At 38.9% G+C, this 16,288-nt stretch overlaps 1 protein-coding gene across 1 annotated transcript in view; it reads right to left on the bottom strand.

The window, feature by feature from the left end:
* Nucleotides 1–1,139: 1,139 nt before the first annotated feature.
* mrps5.L (mitochondrial ribosomal protein S5 L homeolog) overlaps nucleotides 1,140–16,288 on the bottom strand; it is a 70,257-nt gene continuing 55,108 nt past the window's right edge. The window contains exons 9-11 of the mRNA XM_018262915.2: nucleotides 14,684–14,746; nucleotides 4,871–5,007; nucleotides 1,140–1,779 (exon numbers count right to left, since the gene is read on the bottom strand). Of these exons, the coding sequence (XP_018118404.1) occupies nucleotides 1,555–1,779; nucleotides 4,871–5,007; nucleotides 14,684–14,746 (425 nt within the window). The 3' untranslated portion in view covers nucleotides 1,140–1,554. The remainder of the gene's footprint in view (nucleotides 1,780–4,870; nucleotides 5,008–14,683; nucleotides 14,747–16,288) is intronic.

The following is a 16,288-nucleotide window of genomic DNA, read 5'->3' on the forward strand; positions in this document are numbered from 1 at the left end:
TGCATTCTTTCAACAGCTCGGGCAGGCACTCAAACTTGCTCAAACTCAATGGATCCAGGAGAATGAAGGAGTGGGCAGGCACTGCTGCAGGAAAAGAAGACAATAACTCTGGCCATGGCATCTATCCTGTGGACACTGCTGTGAATATAGTAAAGCTGTACACCTGCACTAGATTCCATGTTGATACAGGTGATTCTCTGAGAGCTGCTTCCAGAGTCAATCTGTGCCATAATTCATATTCTGCACTGGCATGAACTCAGGGTCACACAAAGAAACACTCTCTCTATATACAGAAGAGCGGAAGAGCAATGGGACGTAGATCAGATTGTCTAACAGGATAGAGCACTGGTAAGGCCCCATCTAGAATATGCCGTATAGTTTTGGTCTCCATCATTCAAACAGGACACTAATGTATTAGAGAGGGTACAGAGAAGAGCAACTAAACTGGTGAAATGTATGGAAAATCTTCACTATGAGGAAAGACTGGCCAAATTGGAGATGTTCACGCTGGAGAAGAGGCATTAAGGGGAGATATGATAACTATGTATAAATATATAAGGGGATCATTTAATAATCTCTCTAATGTGTTATTTACCAGTAGGTCTTTCCAGCTGACACAAGGTCACCCATTCCGATTAGAAGAAAAGAGGTTCTACCTTAATATTCAGAAGGGTTTATTTTACAGTAAGAGCTGTGAAGATGTGGAATTCTCTCCCTGAATCAGTTGTACAGGCTGATACATTAGATAGCTTTAAGAAGGGGTTGGATGGCTTTTTAGCAAGTGAGGTAATACAGGGTTATGGAAGATAGTTCATAGTACAAGCTGATCCAGGGACTAGTCCATTTGCCATTTTGGAGTCAGAAAGGATTTTTTTCCCCCTCTGAGGCAAATTTGAGAGGCTTCAAATGGGATTTTTTGCCTCTCTCTTGATCAACTGGCAGTTAGGCTGGTTAAAATAGAGTTTAAAGGTTGAACTTGATGGTCGTGTGTCTTTTTTTCAACCTAATTTACTGTGTTACTATGATAACATTTGCCATTTCCTTGTGCAGAATATCATGTAAATTGCTTTCAAGCTTAGAAGCTTAAACAAATAGTTTCAGAGAAAAAAAAAATCAATTCTTCAAAAGACTTCCTAATATATTTCTAATTCTCAAAATCTTTATTTCTTTCAGAGTGGCTCTTACCTGTGCCAGTACAGACAGTACTACATTACAAAGAATATGGTGTCCCTGTGGATAGTAAGAGATGCATTAGAGCAGTACAAAAGAGTGGCTAAATGGCTAGGAATGTACCCACACTTTTCAGCTCTAGTGTGACCTGTAACAAATGCATTGCTGATGAAGAGAAACTGCTGTAATAGCTCTAGCCCTCTCAGGTTGCCGAGCTGCAAGATGGGCAAATGTAATGTAATATTGAATATCTTTTGCAGGTAAATGTCAAGCCAAGTGATAAAGGGACGCATTAAAAATGCAGTTCGGTGACAGCAGGAGATTTGCACCATGTGTTGTTGTGCAGGTTATTAATTTGCTTACAGTCTGTTTCATTTTAAGATTTCACCGAGATGTTCTCTTAACATTTGCCCAGATAGAACGCTTCATTCCTTGAGCTGCTTTCACTTCGTCCCAGTCCAGTTTGGTGTCGGGAACGTCTCCTTCGGGCTCTGGATCTTTGCGAAGGGCCCCCCTGGGAGAGGCAACGACAACAGGCAACCCGCCCCGCTCCTCACTAAATTCCACCACATGAAGGCCCTTCTTGTCTGCAAGTTCTTGGTGTGTCTCCTGTTTTTAATAAATGGTTTAAAGTCAAATACATCTCCAGCATATGTACAATAAGTGAAAACGGTTTCCGTAAATTAAACAGAGGTACTGTATCTGGTATTCCCAGACAGTGCAACAGTATTAAAGGAGACATATAGGATAAATGAAAAAACCCTAATTTTGTAGGCAATTATAAGTAATATATGGTGTTGTTTTACATGGTGCCAAACATTAATATTATCTTTAAAAATAGCCCCTTTATTGGAGCTCCTTATAGATGTTCTCTGGCCCCTGTTTCAAATAAGGGGTGGGCGTGTGTTAGTGATCCCTGCCAGAAGCACAGTAGGAGGGGTACAGCCAATCACAGACCTACAGCCACACAAGCAAAGACAGGCTTCAGTTCCCTATCAGGTTCTGCTAGTTGCTGATTGGTTCCTGTCCTACTGTGTAGTGAGCTGAGAGCCGCTGGCTCCCCTGCACAGCCTGGGAATTCAGGGAGCAGGAAGTGGAAGAGAAGGGAGAGATTGTTAGGGTTTTTGCAGAAATATTCCATAAATAAGCCTGAAACACTACTTTTTTAAGCTGGTACATTCTTATTTTTCACAAAAAAAGTCTCCTTTAAAGGAAAACCAAACCCTTTTTTATTAAAATCCCCTACCTGCTACCCCCAACCTAGGTGTTACCGTGGATAAATGCCCTTAACTCTTTACTACCCCTCGTTGCAGATTCAGGTCAGAGTTCAGAGTTCACGGGCGCCATCTTCTTCTCTTCGGTAATCTTCTTCCGGCGCTTTTGGCGCATGCATAGTTGTTCAGAACCACAAGATTGCGCCAACTGCGCATGTGCCGTTGTCTTACTGAAGATTACCGAAGAGAAGAAGATGGTGCCCGTGAACTCCGATGACCTGAATCTGCAACAAGGGGTAAGTAAAGAGTTAGGGCCAATTACCCTGGGTAACACCTAAGCTGGGGGGTAGCAGGGAGGGAGATCTATGTAGGGTAGGGGATTTTAATAAAAAGGATTTGGTTATCCTTTAAGGCACAGATTGCAATGTGCACAGACCATTCCTTCATACCTTGTACTGAAGTAGAAGTTATATGCTACTGCACTACTGCAAATTAAATAATTTATTGACTCTGCACCCAGGCATATTAAAATTCTTAATCGTGAGTGCCCGCAACCTTCGCATTTATATATATATATTTATATATATATATATATATATATATATATATATATATATATATATATATATATATATATATATATATATATATATATATATAGTGAATAAAACAGCCCCTCTTGTAAATTTGTAAATTATAGGGATATTATTAAAAAATTATAAGTTAACAAGGAATTTCATGACCATATAAAAACACGAGGCCGAAGGTTATGGAATTCCGAGGTAACTTCTACTATCCTCATATTTCGCAACAGAGGATACTTTATTTATAATAAACAAGTTTCAGTGAGTCATGTGACAAAAATGACATCACTACCCACCATTTATAACGGATGACATCAGTAGTCACCGTTTATAAGGATATAATTTACAAGATATTCATGGCTTTTGAGTATTATATACACATATATATATATATATATATATATATATATATATATATATATATATATATATATATATATATATATATATATATATATATATATATATATATACCCCACCCCCTCCAACTATAGTCAGGTGATCCCACTGGTGTCTAATAAAAGGGCAGCCAAGTTTGGGAGTTTTACTTTGAAAGCAGCTAGTAAGTTGCAGGTAAAACGTATTCGTCCCTTTTATAAAATGTATAATTAAACCATAGAATTCTTAATGAATCAGATGAAAATTGAGCATAGGACTGGCCAGATATGGGATGACTTTGACGTAGTTGGCCAGCTTAAATATATTGCAATATATGGACAAACAATCCCTGTTTTGTTTAAAGGGTAAGGCATTTTTCAGTAGCAGTATGCACAAAATGTCGCAGTCTTAAATATATTGATAGTGGGTTGAGTGCAGAGGAATCTTGTATTTGTCTATATGTTTTTTTGTGGTCACACCCTCATTGCACCCACACCTAATGATTTTAAAAACTAGTGGTGAGCACAACTTTCCCCTGTTTGTTATAGTTATGCAGGAGCAGCGACCAGCTCCATGTTGTAGCTCCCACCCCCTCCAACTATAGTCAGGTGATCCCACTGGTGTCTAATAAAAGGGCAGCCAAGTTTGGGAGTTTTACTTTGAAAGCAGCTAGTAAGTTGCAGGTAAAACGTATTCGTCCCTTTTATAAAATGTATAATTAAACCATAGAATTCTTAATGAATCAGATGAAAATTGAGCATAGGACTGGCCAGATATGGGATGACTTTGACGTAGTTGGCCAGCTTAAATATATTGCAATATATGGACAAACAATCCCTGTTTTATTTAAAGGGTAAGGCATTTTTCAGTAGCAGTATGCACAAAATGTCGCTGTCTTAAATATATTGATAGTGGGTTGAGTGCAGAGGAATCTTGTATTTGTCTATATATATATATATATATATATATATATATATATATATATATATATATATCTATATATATATATATATATATATATCTATATATATATATATATATCTATATATATCTATATATATCTATATATATCTATATATATCTATATCTATATATATATATAGTATCTGCAAAGAGGTAGCAGAAGGATGTTCAATGCATGTAGAAAACCCTGCCATCTTGCTGAATTTTCATCTACTGTGGAAGCAAATCCAGCATTCCGAGTTCCATGATGCCTTTTTCATGCACTTTTCTTCATTATATACAGTGTCTCAAAGGACCACCAGAAATTGCATTTTTATTTTCTAAATTAATTTGTCTAATGGAAATATTGAGAGAAGAATGAAGGTTTATTTTTCTAATCCATGATTTAGTTTGCACTGTCAACTTTGTGGGCAAACCTCAGTCTATAACCATCACAGCCTTATGTTGCCTAAATGATGAATAATCAGCTCAGCTGATATAGAGAAGCCAATGCAGCACTTAGCATGAAGTCAGTGTGTGCCTCTTCAAATAATAGAATAGAAGAGAAGGAATAATTCCTACCTGCTTTGCCAAACCAAGGAAAAGTGCCCTTGTGAGATTCAGCAGATTGATGGATCCAGACAACTTTGCATACATGTCTGTGATGCCAATTAACTTGCAGATGGTGATTATTGCCCTATGGCAATGGAGGCCGTGTCCTAAAAAGAAAAATCATAAATGAACACTTGCTAGATGTAGTAATATAATCTGAAAGAGAGAACATTACGCAAAAACTAAAACCAACGTTTACAACTGGTATAGGGGAATTGTAACCTCGTCACAATCCATCCACCTTCTCTTCTCTAGAATAGTCTGTGCTTGATAATGATGATATTGCACTTATTAAGCTGTGTCCAGGCACTAACAGTATGATTTGTATGTGTACTAACGTTATGAAGTTTGTTTTAAAAATGTGTGACTCCATTTCAGTTAGCCTGAAATATGAGTTGTATCAGGGCAGTGAAAGTAAGAGATGTTTTTACTAAATTAATGCAAACTTACTGATCAGTTAATGCAAGTTACTGTTCAGCAATTACTGCAACCATTACTGCTCTGTGATCCACCGAGATGAATGGATAATGGTAGTATAATAATAAAAGGTTATTTTATTAACCAGTAGGTGGTAGTGGTGTACACATTTTATCTGCTAAATATTTCTAAAATAAATGGTACTAAAATGAATTCTCAAAAAAGACTGGACTGTCTGACAAACTAGCAGAGGCCTCCATCAATCCTCAGCTTTCCAGCTTGAAGAAGAGTTCAAGAGTGTTTGCGTGGACTAAGCAATAACCCCACAACAGAGTTTGAACTATTTATTTGGTGGCCTGTCCCATGAAGTGTGCAGTTGTTGTAAGCATGGGATGCCTTTTAAAGGAAAGCTACCGAGGCAGTTTATTGCCAATATATTAACCACAATAGTGCAAGCTAGAATGCTATATTTATTCTGTAGAATGCTTTACCATAGCTGAGTAAACAGCTCTAGAAGCTCTGTTTGTTTAGGATAGCAGCTGCCATATTAGCTTGGTATGACATCCCTTCCTGCCTGAGTCTCTCCCTGCTCACTAATAGCTCTGGGCTCAGATTACAGCAGGGAGGGGAGGAGGGAGGGGGAAAAGGTACAGAGGAGCAAACTGAGCATGTTGAAGCCCAAGCCCTGGAGTTTAAGATAAAACAGGAAGTCTGATACAGAAGCCCATGTGTACACAATAGAAGGAAAGAAATGCTGTGTTTCTTTTGACAGAAGACTCAGAGCAGCATTACTTGGAGGGTTTACTGGTGTATTTATATAGACCTTCTGATAATGCTTACTTACTTTTAACCTTTCCTTCTCCTTATATACTTTATTTAAGCTATGTGCTGCTCTGTTGTATAATTAAAGGGTAAGTGCATCTACAGGGGCTTATGTTATTAGCTAATCTGCACCAGAGCAGTACCTAATGACAACTAATAAGACTTTCTTTTGTTGTTTTACCTAATGGGACTGAAACGAAAATCTGATGTGTAAACTCCATCTGACACAACATGACTGTCGGATGCAAACCCTGCATGCTGCATCGTCATCCGACAACATAAAATCTGATGGTGTCTGACTGACTTTTTTTTTCCCCAGTGAAATACATTAACTGTCGGATGCAGATGCATGAACAATCTACACCAGTGCTGTCCAAGTTCTGTGGTACCGAGGGCCAAAATTTTACTGGCCTATGTGGTGGAGGGCCGATAATGGAAGTCAGTGTTGGCCACTCCCCCTTTTAAACCACACCCACTGTAAACCACACCCATATTACCACAAGAACTTTTAAGATCATATCCACATTAACAGTGGTAGCACACCAAAAAAACAAATGGTTGGTGCTCACTGCAGAGAAATCACTCATCACTCATATGTGAAAAATTGAAGTCATGTTAAAAACATACCCTTAAATCCATATGCCTCATCCTCCCCTGTGGATAATACAACAAACCCCCAACACATGATTAAACACCTTAGGGGCCCTTAACAACAATTTCCAAATGCTAACAAGCCCTTAACAGGCTTACATCCCACAGGTAGGGTAGGGCAAGCAGAGAATGGCACACACAGGGAGGCAGGGCTGGGCCAAGGTATTTTTGCACCCTAGGCAAATGCTTCAATCAGTGCCCCCCCAACCAGTCCTGCATTACCATTTCCCACCTTACCAGTCATATAGCCCCCTGTACCTGTGCCAGCAACTATCATATTGCCTCCATTTGTACCTATGCCAATGGCAGTCAATCCCTCAGATTGCCCCCAGGCCCCAATCTGTACCTGTGGCAGCATAAACCAAAACATCCATCATATTTTTACCCCCAATCTGTACCTATGCTACCGGCAACCAAAAGAATCCATCATATTGCCCCAATTTGCATCTGATCCAGCAGTAGCCAGAAATCCATCATATTGCCCTCAAACATCTGTGTACCTGTGCCAGCAGGCACCATATTGCCCCATGTACCTGAGCCAGCAGCAGCCAATCCCTTGTATTGCCCCCAATCTGTACCTGTGCCAGCATCAGCCAAAAATACACACTATTGCCTCCATATATGTACTTGTGCCAGCAGCAGCCAAATATCCATCATATCATCTGTTTACCTGTGCAAGTAGCAGCCAAGATATTGCCCACAAATATGTACCTGTGCCAGCAACTGTCAAAAGGGAGCTGGGAGTGATTTTGTCTGGAACAGGGGGTTTATAAAGTTGAAAAACTATTAAAGGCCAAGCAAATCATGGTTTAAAAAAGAAAGTAAATTCCCCTTAAAAGTGTGCCCCGCCCATGATTGCGCCTTAGGTGGGTGCCTACTCTGCCTGCCCCTAGTTCCAGCCCTGCAGGGAGGGAAGACAGAGCAGGAGACAAGTAAAGCTATCAGTCTAATATGTACTACATACAGTGACACAGTGCTGGTGCTCCATTAGCATTTTGAATAAAGTGTGAACAGGTGAACAATGTGGGCAGTTTCAGTCTGGGTCTCAGGTGTGAACAGTAAAGGGCTTTAGGGGAGTGAACAATAGAGGTGTCACAAGTGTGAACAATACAGGGGGATCACAGGTGTGATACAGGGGATTAGAGTCTGAATTTGAGGTTTAAACAATGCAGGGTGCAGTTTATCTCTACAGTGATACCTTTTAAAATTTACATATGGTAAACAGACACAGCATCTGGGGGGCCAAAGCGGCCCGCGGGCCGCCAGTTGGACAGCCCTGATCTACACCATTTGACTTTATCTGATCCAAATTTAAATTCTAGCTGTAGGGGATCAGATGTCATAGCATACTACTAATTCAGTGCTGTTGTGTAGTTGCACATCAAGATCAGATAATATCTAACCCACAAAATATGATCAAAATCTCCAGTGTATTTTTACCCCTAGGCTGGTGCCACACTGGGCTATTTGCCTGTGCTTATAAATAGTCACCACTGAAACAGCCCTTTTGCTTGTGCATGCTTCTACACTGACACGGCCTGGATGCAGAGACAAGGAGCAGATTTCAAAAGAAAAATGTATACTTACACGTTTCCATGCTGAAATCTGCTCCATGTGTTTGCACCCAGGCTGACGCAGTGACGGTCAGTGAAGAGGCATAAACAAGCTGTTCCTTGGCCTGCACTTATACATAGGCAGAGAAACAGACCAGAGACACTAGCCTTAGGTAAAAAGCTTGAACATGTTGGACTTGTCTTTATATTACTATGTTAGCTGCACTACACTGAAGTCTTGCTGTTATCTAACCCAGGGAGATTACTGTGCAATTCTGATAAAGAATCGAATGAGGATTCTCCGTCTCACACAAATACCTCTGTCTTTGACCACAGAAAAGCAACCCGATTAAATCAGCAGAAGCCGAAGCGGCAAGCAGAGCATCTGATGCATTCCGTACAGTGCAAAATGAATCTCGCTTTGCCTTCTATTATCATAGGGAACATTTCACGCAGCAGTATGCTCCTTAAAGCACATTTTATAACATTATCTCAGGATGTGGGGTTATAATCCCACTGTGCACTTACTCGCCTAGTACTGAGAGAGCCATGCTCCAAGAGCAAATAGAATATTGCAGAACGTGAAAATTTAAATGAGCAATGAATAGTCAATCACGATTTTTAAACAAATAAGCTTTGTCGTGTTGATACAAATTTACAACTGTTTTTTGGCTCATCTCTGCCGTTTCCTCCTGGAATGTGCTCAGGCACATTGTTGTGTTGAGTAAATGCTATCCATTATGCTCAGTGGGATTAGCAGCCAAGGGAAAGAAAACACAAACGGCCTTGTTTTTCTTGTACGACAGATGATATCCTGTCACGTGCAGCAGGCGAATGTCTGTTGCATCTGTCCGCCTGTTTTTCAACGTGGCAGCCCATATACTCCTACCTATTTTGTCTTGGAATGCCACCTAGCTACTAAATGACACTCTGCTTTGCAAGAAAAGGAAAGAAACTGGAGCTCGGCACCTGAAATTTAACAACCATCCAGTAAATTAAATCAGGATGAATTGCCCTTGTTAAGGCCATTCAGATGAAAAGGTGCCTAAAAGGCTTCCCTTTGCTGGCAGCGGGGACAATCAATATTTCCCTCAGATTGGCAAAAATTGCTTCTTATACTTATAGTTTGCTTTCTTCAATTATACTTAGAAGGGAAAACAAAGAATATTAGTGCAGTAAAGCATGCTCTGTGCTAATAGAATTTCCCCCGTTTCCTTGGAACAGAATAGCTTTACAGGCCAGTGCTATTATTCTGCAGTATTAGCATTTTATGTACTGTGTCTCTAGCCAGGCTCAACAACTTCAGCTCCATTACTTCTGGCTTCTGATTGAAGTCAATGTGCCAAAGATTGAGCTACTGAAGGAGCATTCTGCTCCAGACTGTTTTACTCTTTGTTTGTTTGTTAGAAAACATTTTGGAGTGTCCTTTAATACTGGTTTCTGGCTTTCTCTGCTCAGGTGTCCTTCTCTGTTTAGGTGATGTATAGGTAGGTAAGAGACTAGATGGGTCAATTACCAATGGTAGCAGGGGCACAAAAGTGTGCCCCTTAGTGCTCAGCCGATGCCTCCAACTCCTGCCATTCTTAAATACATCCCTGCTGAATGCAGGCAATTCTATGATCGAGGAAGGGCATATTAGCTGATATTTTTAGCTGATTTCCTAAATGACCCCTTAGGGCTGTGGCCTATAGGAATAATGCATGGTCTTTCTGTGAAATCTTCACAAGCTAAGCAGATGATAGGTAGCTGCAGGGTGTCTGGGAAAAGACACATTGGGATGAAATTGTTCAATTTGCCCTAAAAAAACTTCCCTTCCCAGACTCAGATTTGTGGAAAGGCCACAAAGGACCACTGCAATAGGTTTGGACACATTGGGGACACGTGGGAGCTTTGCTAGCTCTTTAAATCTCCCACGCAGCAATCCCCATGCTCCAGACCGACAAGATAAGATTTGAGTATGCATGAGTGAGAATATGAAGGTGGAAGGCAGGAAAGAGGGGCAATGAGTGGTCCTATGTATAAATCTGGCCCTGTTCATGCCCAATTAACATGTACAGGTATGGGATTGGTTATCCAGAATGCTCAGGACCTGGGGTTTTCTTGGTAATGGGTCTTTCCATAATGTGGATCTTCATATCTCAAGTCTACTAGAAAATCAGCTAAACAAGGATCGTTTTGCCACCAATAAGGATTAATTATATCTAAGTTAGGATCAAGTACAGGGTAAGGTTTTATTGTTTAATAGTAATTTGCAGCACTCCCAAAAGGTGATAAAACCACCGTTATTGGACTTTTCATCTGGCACAGCAAAGTTCCGGGCCTCCTGGTCCTTTTTCAAGCTGACAAAGTAAATTACTATTGGATTTAGTCTAACATGATGTGAAGATGAACAAATCGCTTGCGTTCACCCCTCAAAAGTAAGCTCCTAACATTTAAGTGCTGGATGATTGTTTGTAAGGCTTTATTATTACAAATAAAAAGGATTTAATTTTGAAAAATTTGAAATATTTAATTTAAATGGAGCCTATGGGAATTGACCATTCCGCAATTCAGAGCCTTATGGATAATGTGTTTCCGGATAACAGATCCCATAGCTGTATAGGCTTTTGCAGTCTTTTTACCACTTGGTAAATATGTTCCAGAGAGGCTCGAGTCATGTAATGTACACTTCCATATGAAACCAACTTTAAATAATAATTTAGGAACACTACAATTTGCAATGATCAATCATTTCAGTGTTTTATAGAAGAGTAGCAGGATTGGGGAGAGGCACTTGGCATCCATATTTGCCTCTCCTTTACTCTTATAAATAACATTTTGATAATTTGATATAGTTACTAAGAATTCACAGAAATGTTTCAGTCAATAAAAAGTTTGTTTTTCAATTAAAAAGACTTCAGGTGTATTCATGAGAAAAAAATGTACAGAAGTCAAAAAAACATTTATTCAGCTCAACCCACTTGACAGTTGTTTAGTTTAATGCAGTTTAGATTTTAATTTTAAATTATCTTTGTATCCCCTGAGTAGTAAAAAAGTCATCAAATTCAGAAATCTATAGCTAGTCCATTTATCAAGCTCTGCAAACGTTCGGATACAGATCCATGCAAAACAAACGATCTCCAGTGCTGACAACCTTAGTCCATTTTCATTCTGAGAGCATTATTATTTTGTCTAGCCAGAGCTAGAGCATAACGTGTAGCAGATCAAAGACCTTGGCAGGCTCTTTCTTCTAGATTAGGTTAGACAAAAGGAAGATTTACAGAGTGGATTATAATAAAGTTGTCGTTTTAATATTATCTTTTAAAAAATATGTCCTTGTTCATTCTGTAATGCCCTAAAGGAAAAATATTTATCCTCATAATGTTCATTTTTCTGAAAATATCAAAACTAAAGAGAAACCTTACATACTGTATGAGACATCATCTGACATTAATAAGAGTACCATTTTAGAATAACTATGATAATGGCAGGCTTTGGTTTGGTTGTGAGGCCAGAACAAAAGAGACTGATAAATACAGTGACCTTGAATTACGGTCCTTGTCATTTGACATTAATCTGAAAAGAAACCACCTGTTCTTGCACAAATATACAGGTCAATTGTGGATCTGCTCAGTGCAATATTAGTTTAAAGACCTTTGGTTAAATCTTTAAAGGTGTAAAATTTCAATGTACTGCAATACAAACTGTGTCCATTCCTCTTTACTGTACCTGATATTGTGTAGCCAAAGTCCATTCACAGAGACTATTATCCCACTGTTACTATAGGCACCATCTCTCCCGACTACACCTGCTAACCCACAGCCACAGTCCCTTCCCAGGGAATATTAACCCACTGCTACTATAGGCACCATCTCTCCCAACTATACCTGCTATCCCACAGCCACAGGCCCCTCCCAAAAACTATTATAACACTGTTACTATAGGCACCATCTCTTTCTGCTATACCTGCAATTTCACAGTGACAGCCTCTTCGCAGAGACTACTATCCTATTGCTATGATAGGCAATATATATATATATATATATATATATATATATATATATATACAGGGCCGCCATTAGAAATCACGGGGCCCCGTACAACAAAATTTTTGGGGCCCCCTGGGCCCCGCCCACACTGACGACCAAGCTCCGCCCCATATCCCGCCCACATCGCAGTTAAAAGACCACACAGACATCAGCGCTAAAAAAGTAACCCCCCCCCCCACACAAGTTGTAAAAAGCTATTGATGGTCAGGGCCCCCTTATAAAAAAATTGGGGCCCCAAAAAAAAAAAATTAATTTTTTTTTTTTTTAAAAACATTGGTGGCAGGGGCCCCCTGTTAAAAAAAACTTGGGGCCCCAACAAAAAAAAATGTAAAAAAAACTAAAAAATAAACAAACATTGGTGGCAGGGGCCCCCTTCTAAGTTAAAAACAAATTGGGGCCCCAAAAAAAATTTGAAAAAAAATTAATTTTTTTTTGAAAAAAAAAAAAAAACATTGGCAGCAGGGGCCCCCTTATAAATTAAAAACAAATTGGGGCCCCAAAAAAAAATTTGAAAAAAAATTAATTTTTTTTTGAAAAAAAAAAAAACATTGGCGGCAGGGGCCCCCTTATAAGTTAAAAACAAATTGGGGCCCCAAAAAAAAAATTTGGAGAAAAAAAAATTTTTTTGAAAAAAAAAAAAATGGTGGCAGGGGCCCCTTACAAGTTAAAAACAAATTGGGGCCCCAAAAAAATTTTAAAAAAAAAATAATTTTTTTTTGAAAAAAAAAAAAACTGGTGGCAGGGGCCCCCTTACAAGTTAAAAAAATTTGGGGCCACCAAAAAGAAAATTAATTTTTTTTTAAAAAAAAAAACCCAAAAAAAAACAATGGTGGCAAGGGGCCCCTTACGAGTTAAAAAAAAATTGGGGCCCCAAAAACAAAAGTTTTAAAAAAAAGATTGGTGGCAGGGGCCTATAGAATATTAAAATAATACATGGCCAGGGGATTAAAAAAAAAAAAAACACAAACTGGTGTTCAGTAGAATTGAACTCATGGCTTCAGTACTTCAACTTCGCCTCCTTTCGTGACTTCGGGTCTTTTCACCGCTTCAGGACTTCGGCTTCGGCTGTTTTCGTGGCTTCGGGTCTTTGCGCTGCTTCAGGACTTCGGCTGTTTTCGTGACTTCGGGTCTTTTCGGCGCTTCGTGACTTCGGGACTTCGGCTTTTTGTCGCATCGGCTTCGGCTTTTCGGCACTTCCGCATTCGGCACTGAAGAGGCAAGACGTACGGCTCGGGCGCTCGTAAGGGGGGCCCGGATCTTCAAAAAAATGCAGCGCTGCCGGGCCCCCCTTCATGCCCGGGCCCGGTACGCTTGTCCCCCCTGTCCCCCCCTGATGGCGGCCCTGTATATATATATATATATATATATATATATATATATATATATATATATATATATCCATCATGAACATTAAAATGTAGTTACCTTGTAGAGTAGGGACATTTTTGTAGCTAAATGACTAAATAAATGTATTTAAAAACTGGAGGCTATTTATGATGTCTGTGTCTTCTAATTCTGTGATGTAAGTATTAACGCCTGTTCACTCTTTCCATAGGCATAAATGGCCCTATTATAAATAGTTGTTACAGTATATGGGCTGCTGGCCACATCAGATTTTAGACTACAGTACTAAGGCTTTGGGGAAACAAACCCTAAAATTTGGCAGCCGAATGTGAGACAAGTAACTCAAATACAACATGGTCCACAGTCTAAGGGACAGAGCACTAGGTGACTGCTAATAAAGAAATAAAGCAGGAGTTACATTCGGAAAATGGCACAGACTTAAAGAGATACTGATACCAGAAATTAAACAATTTTTTTACATCCATCATAATATTGCCTTTGAAAGCAACTTATAACTTTGCAATAAAGTATTTGCACAATGGTTTTACATTACCTGTCTGATGCCCCATCGTTCTGTATGAGGGAGCAGCCATATTTGTGCAGTAGGAGTCCGTTATGATTAGAAACTTTAACTAACAATTGCTTGCAAAAACAAACCTCTCAGCAAAAAATGATCAGCATGACCTATAGGTAACTTTTAATGCACATTCATATTTTAAAAAGTCATTTTTTAGTGTCAGTATAAAGTTACATTTCCCTTTCACTTGTTGCCTTGAACATAAATTACATTATTCACGGACAAAAAGACCAAGGTCGTTTGCTTGTAAAAGGCAGGCCACCGTCTGAACATAATGAACAATATTTCTTTCAAACTCTTACATTTAATAAAAAGCGTAATGTGTTTCCTTTCCTAAAGTTAACACTAACACAAGCTGACATTACAAATGCTACATGCTTTTATAACTTACCTAGGTTTTGTTTCTTCATTCTTATTGATGTCCTCTTAAATGAAGATGTGATGTCATGATAAACTAAAGTGAGCAATAAAAAAAAAAAACTTATGAATGTGACTGAGCATTTGCAGTTTCACCAAAACTAATGCAGCTTGACTTAAAAAGCCCACTTAGAGCAGAATTACTGCACTTTGGGTCCAATATATAATTATGCTGATTGTCAAAAGTGGCAGTGAATGTAATTTCCTTAATAACTGAGGCAAAGATTTCAGTCTATTGAGGCAAACACATTGTTCTAAGTAAAAGAACATTTATCTTTTCAGTTAGACTGGTGACTGGACAGCTGAAGGGAACAAAATAAGGGAGGGGAGGGAACTCAGTAGAAAAAGCTTAAAGGGATACTGTGGGTAAAAATTTTTTTTCCAAAATGAATCAGTTAATAGAGCTGCTCCAGCAGAATTCTGCACTGAAATCCATTTCTCGAAAGAGCAAACAAATTGAAATTGAAATCGGACATGGGGCTAGACATTGTCAATTTCCCAGCTGCCCCAAGTCATGTGACTTGTGCTCTGATAAACTTCAATCACTCTTTACTGCTGTACTGCAAGTTGGAGTGATATCACCCCCCTCCCTTTTTCCCCCAGCAGCCAAACAAAAGAACAATGGGAAGGTAACCAGATAGCTCCCTAATACAAGATAACAGCTGCCTGGTAGATCTAAGAACAACACTCAATAGTAAAAACCCATGTCCCCCTGAGACACATTCAGTTACATTGAGAAGGAAAAACAGCAGCCTGCCAGAAAGCATTTCTCTCCTAAAGTGCAGGCACAAGTCACATGACCAGGGGCAGCTGGGAAATTGACAAAATGTCTAGCCCCATGTCAGATTTCAAAATTGAATCTGTTTACTCTTTTGAGAAATGGATTTCAGTGCAGAATTCTGCTGGAGCAGCACTATTAACTGATTCATTTTGAAAAAAATTTTTTTTCCCATGACAGTATCCCTTTAAGAAAAGAGGGCAGGAGAGAAAGAGTGACCGGAGCGGAATAGTCGAATAGAAAGCAGTTTGATACAAACATTCAATATTTTTTTATATTTTCCTAGGATCAAGTAGTAGTTTGTCTGTTTGGAACAAATGTTACAACAAAGGCTGTAAGTACTTAAAGAAAAAAAATGACATATCATTACACCATATGCATTTAAAAGGGTTATGCTGCTTCTTTAGTATGCTTTTTTTTTTCTAAATATTTATACAATATTTCGAGCCAATACAATGGTCATTTTGCATTTAATCCTCTTTTCTGCCTACAGATTGTCAAAAATCTGTAATAAAATAACTCTTTATAAATCTGCCTGGATAAAGCCTCAATAACTGCAAGTCATCAATAAACATAAGGGTCAATAAGAAGAGAGAGTTTGGCACCAAGATAAAAAAATATTTGTCATTACCAAATGAATCTCTGAAGCTTTCATGGATTCACTTAAACTCACAAAAAATATAATTACATGATACTGCAAGCCTTGCAGATCCTTGGGTTTCGCTGAATAGAGCTTATTTGTCTACACTGAGGAGATGTGTTATATTGCAATATTGATCTGAAAAGTCACCGTTATTCTCT

Source organism: Xenopus laevis, chromosome 5L, assembly GCF_017654675.1.
Source record: "Xenopus laevis strain J_2021 chromosome 5L, Xenopus_laevis_v10.1, whole genome shotgun sequence".
Classification (NCBI taxonomy): Eukaryota; Metazoa; Chordata; class Amphibia; order Anura; family Pipidae; genus Xenopus; species Xenopus laevis.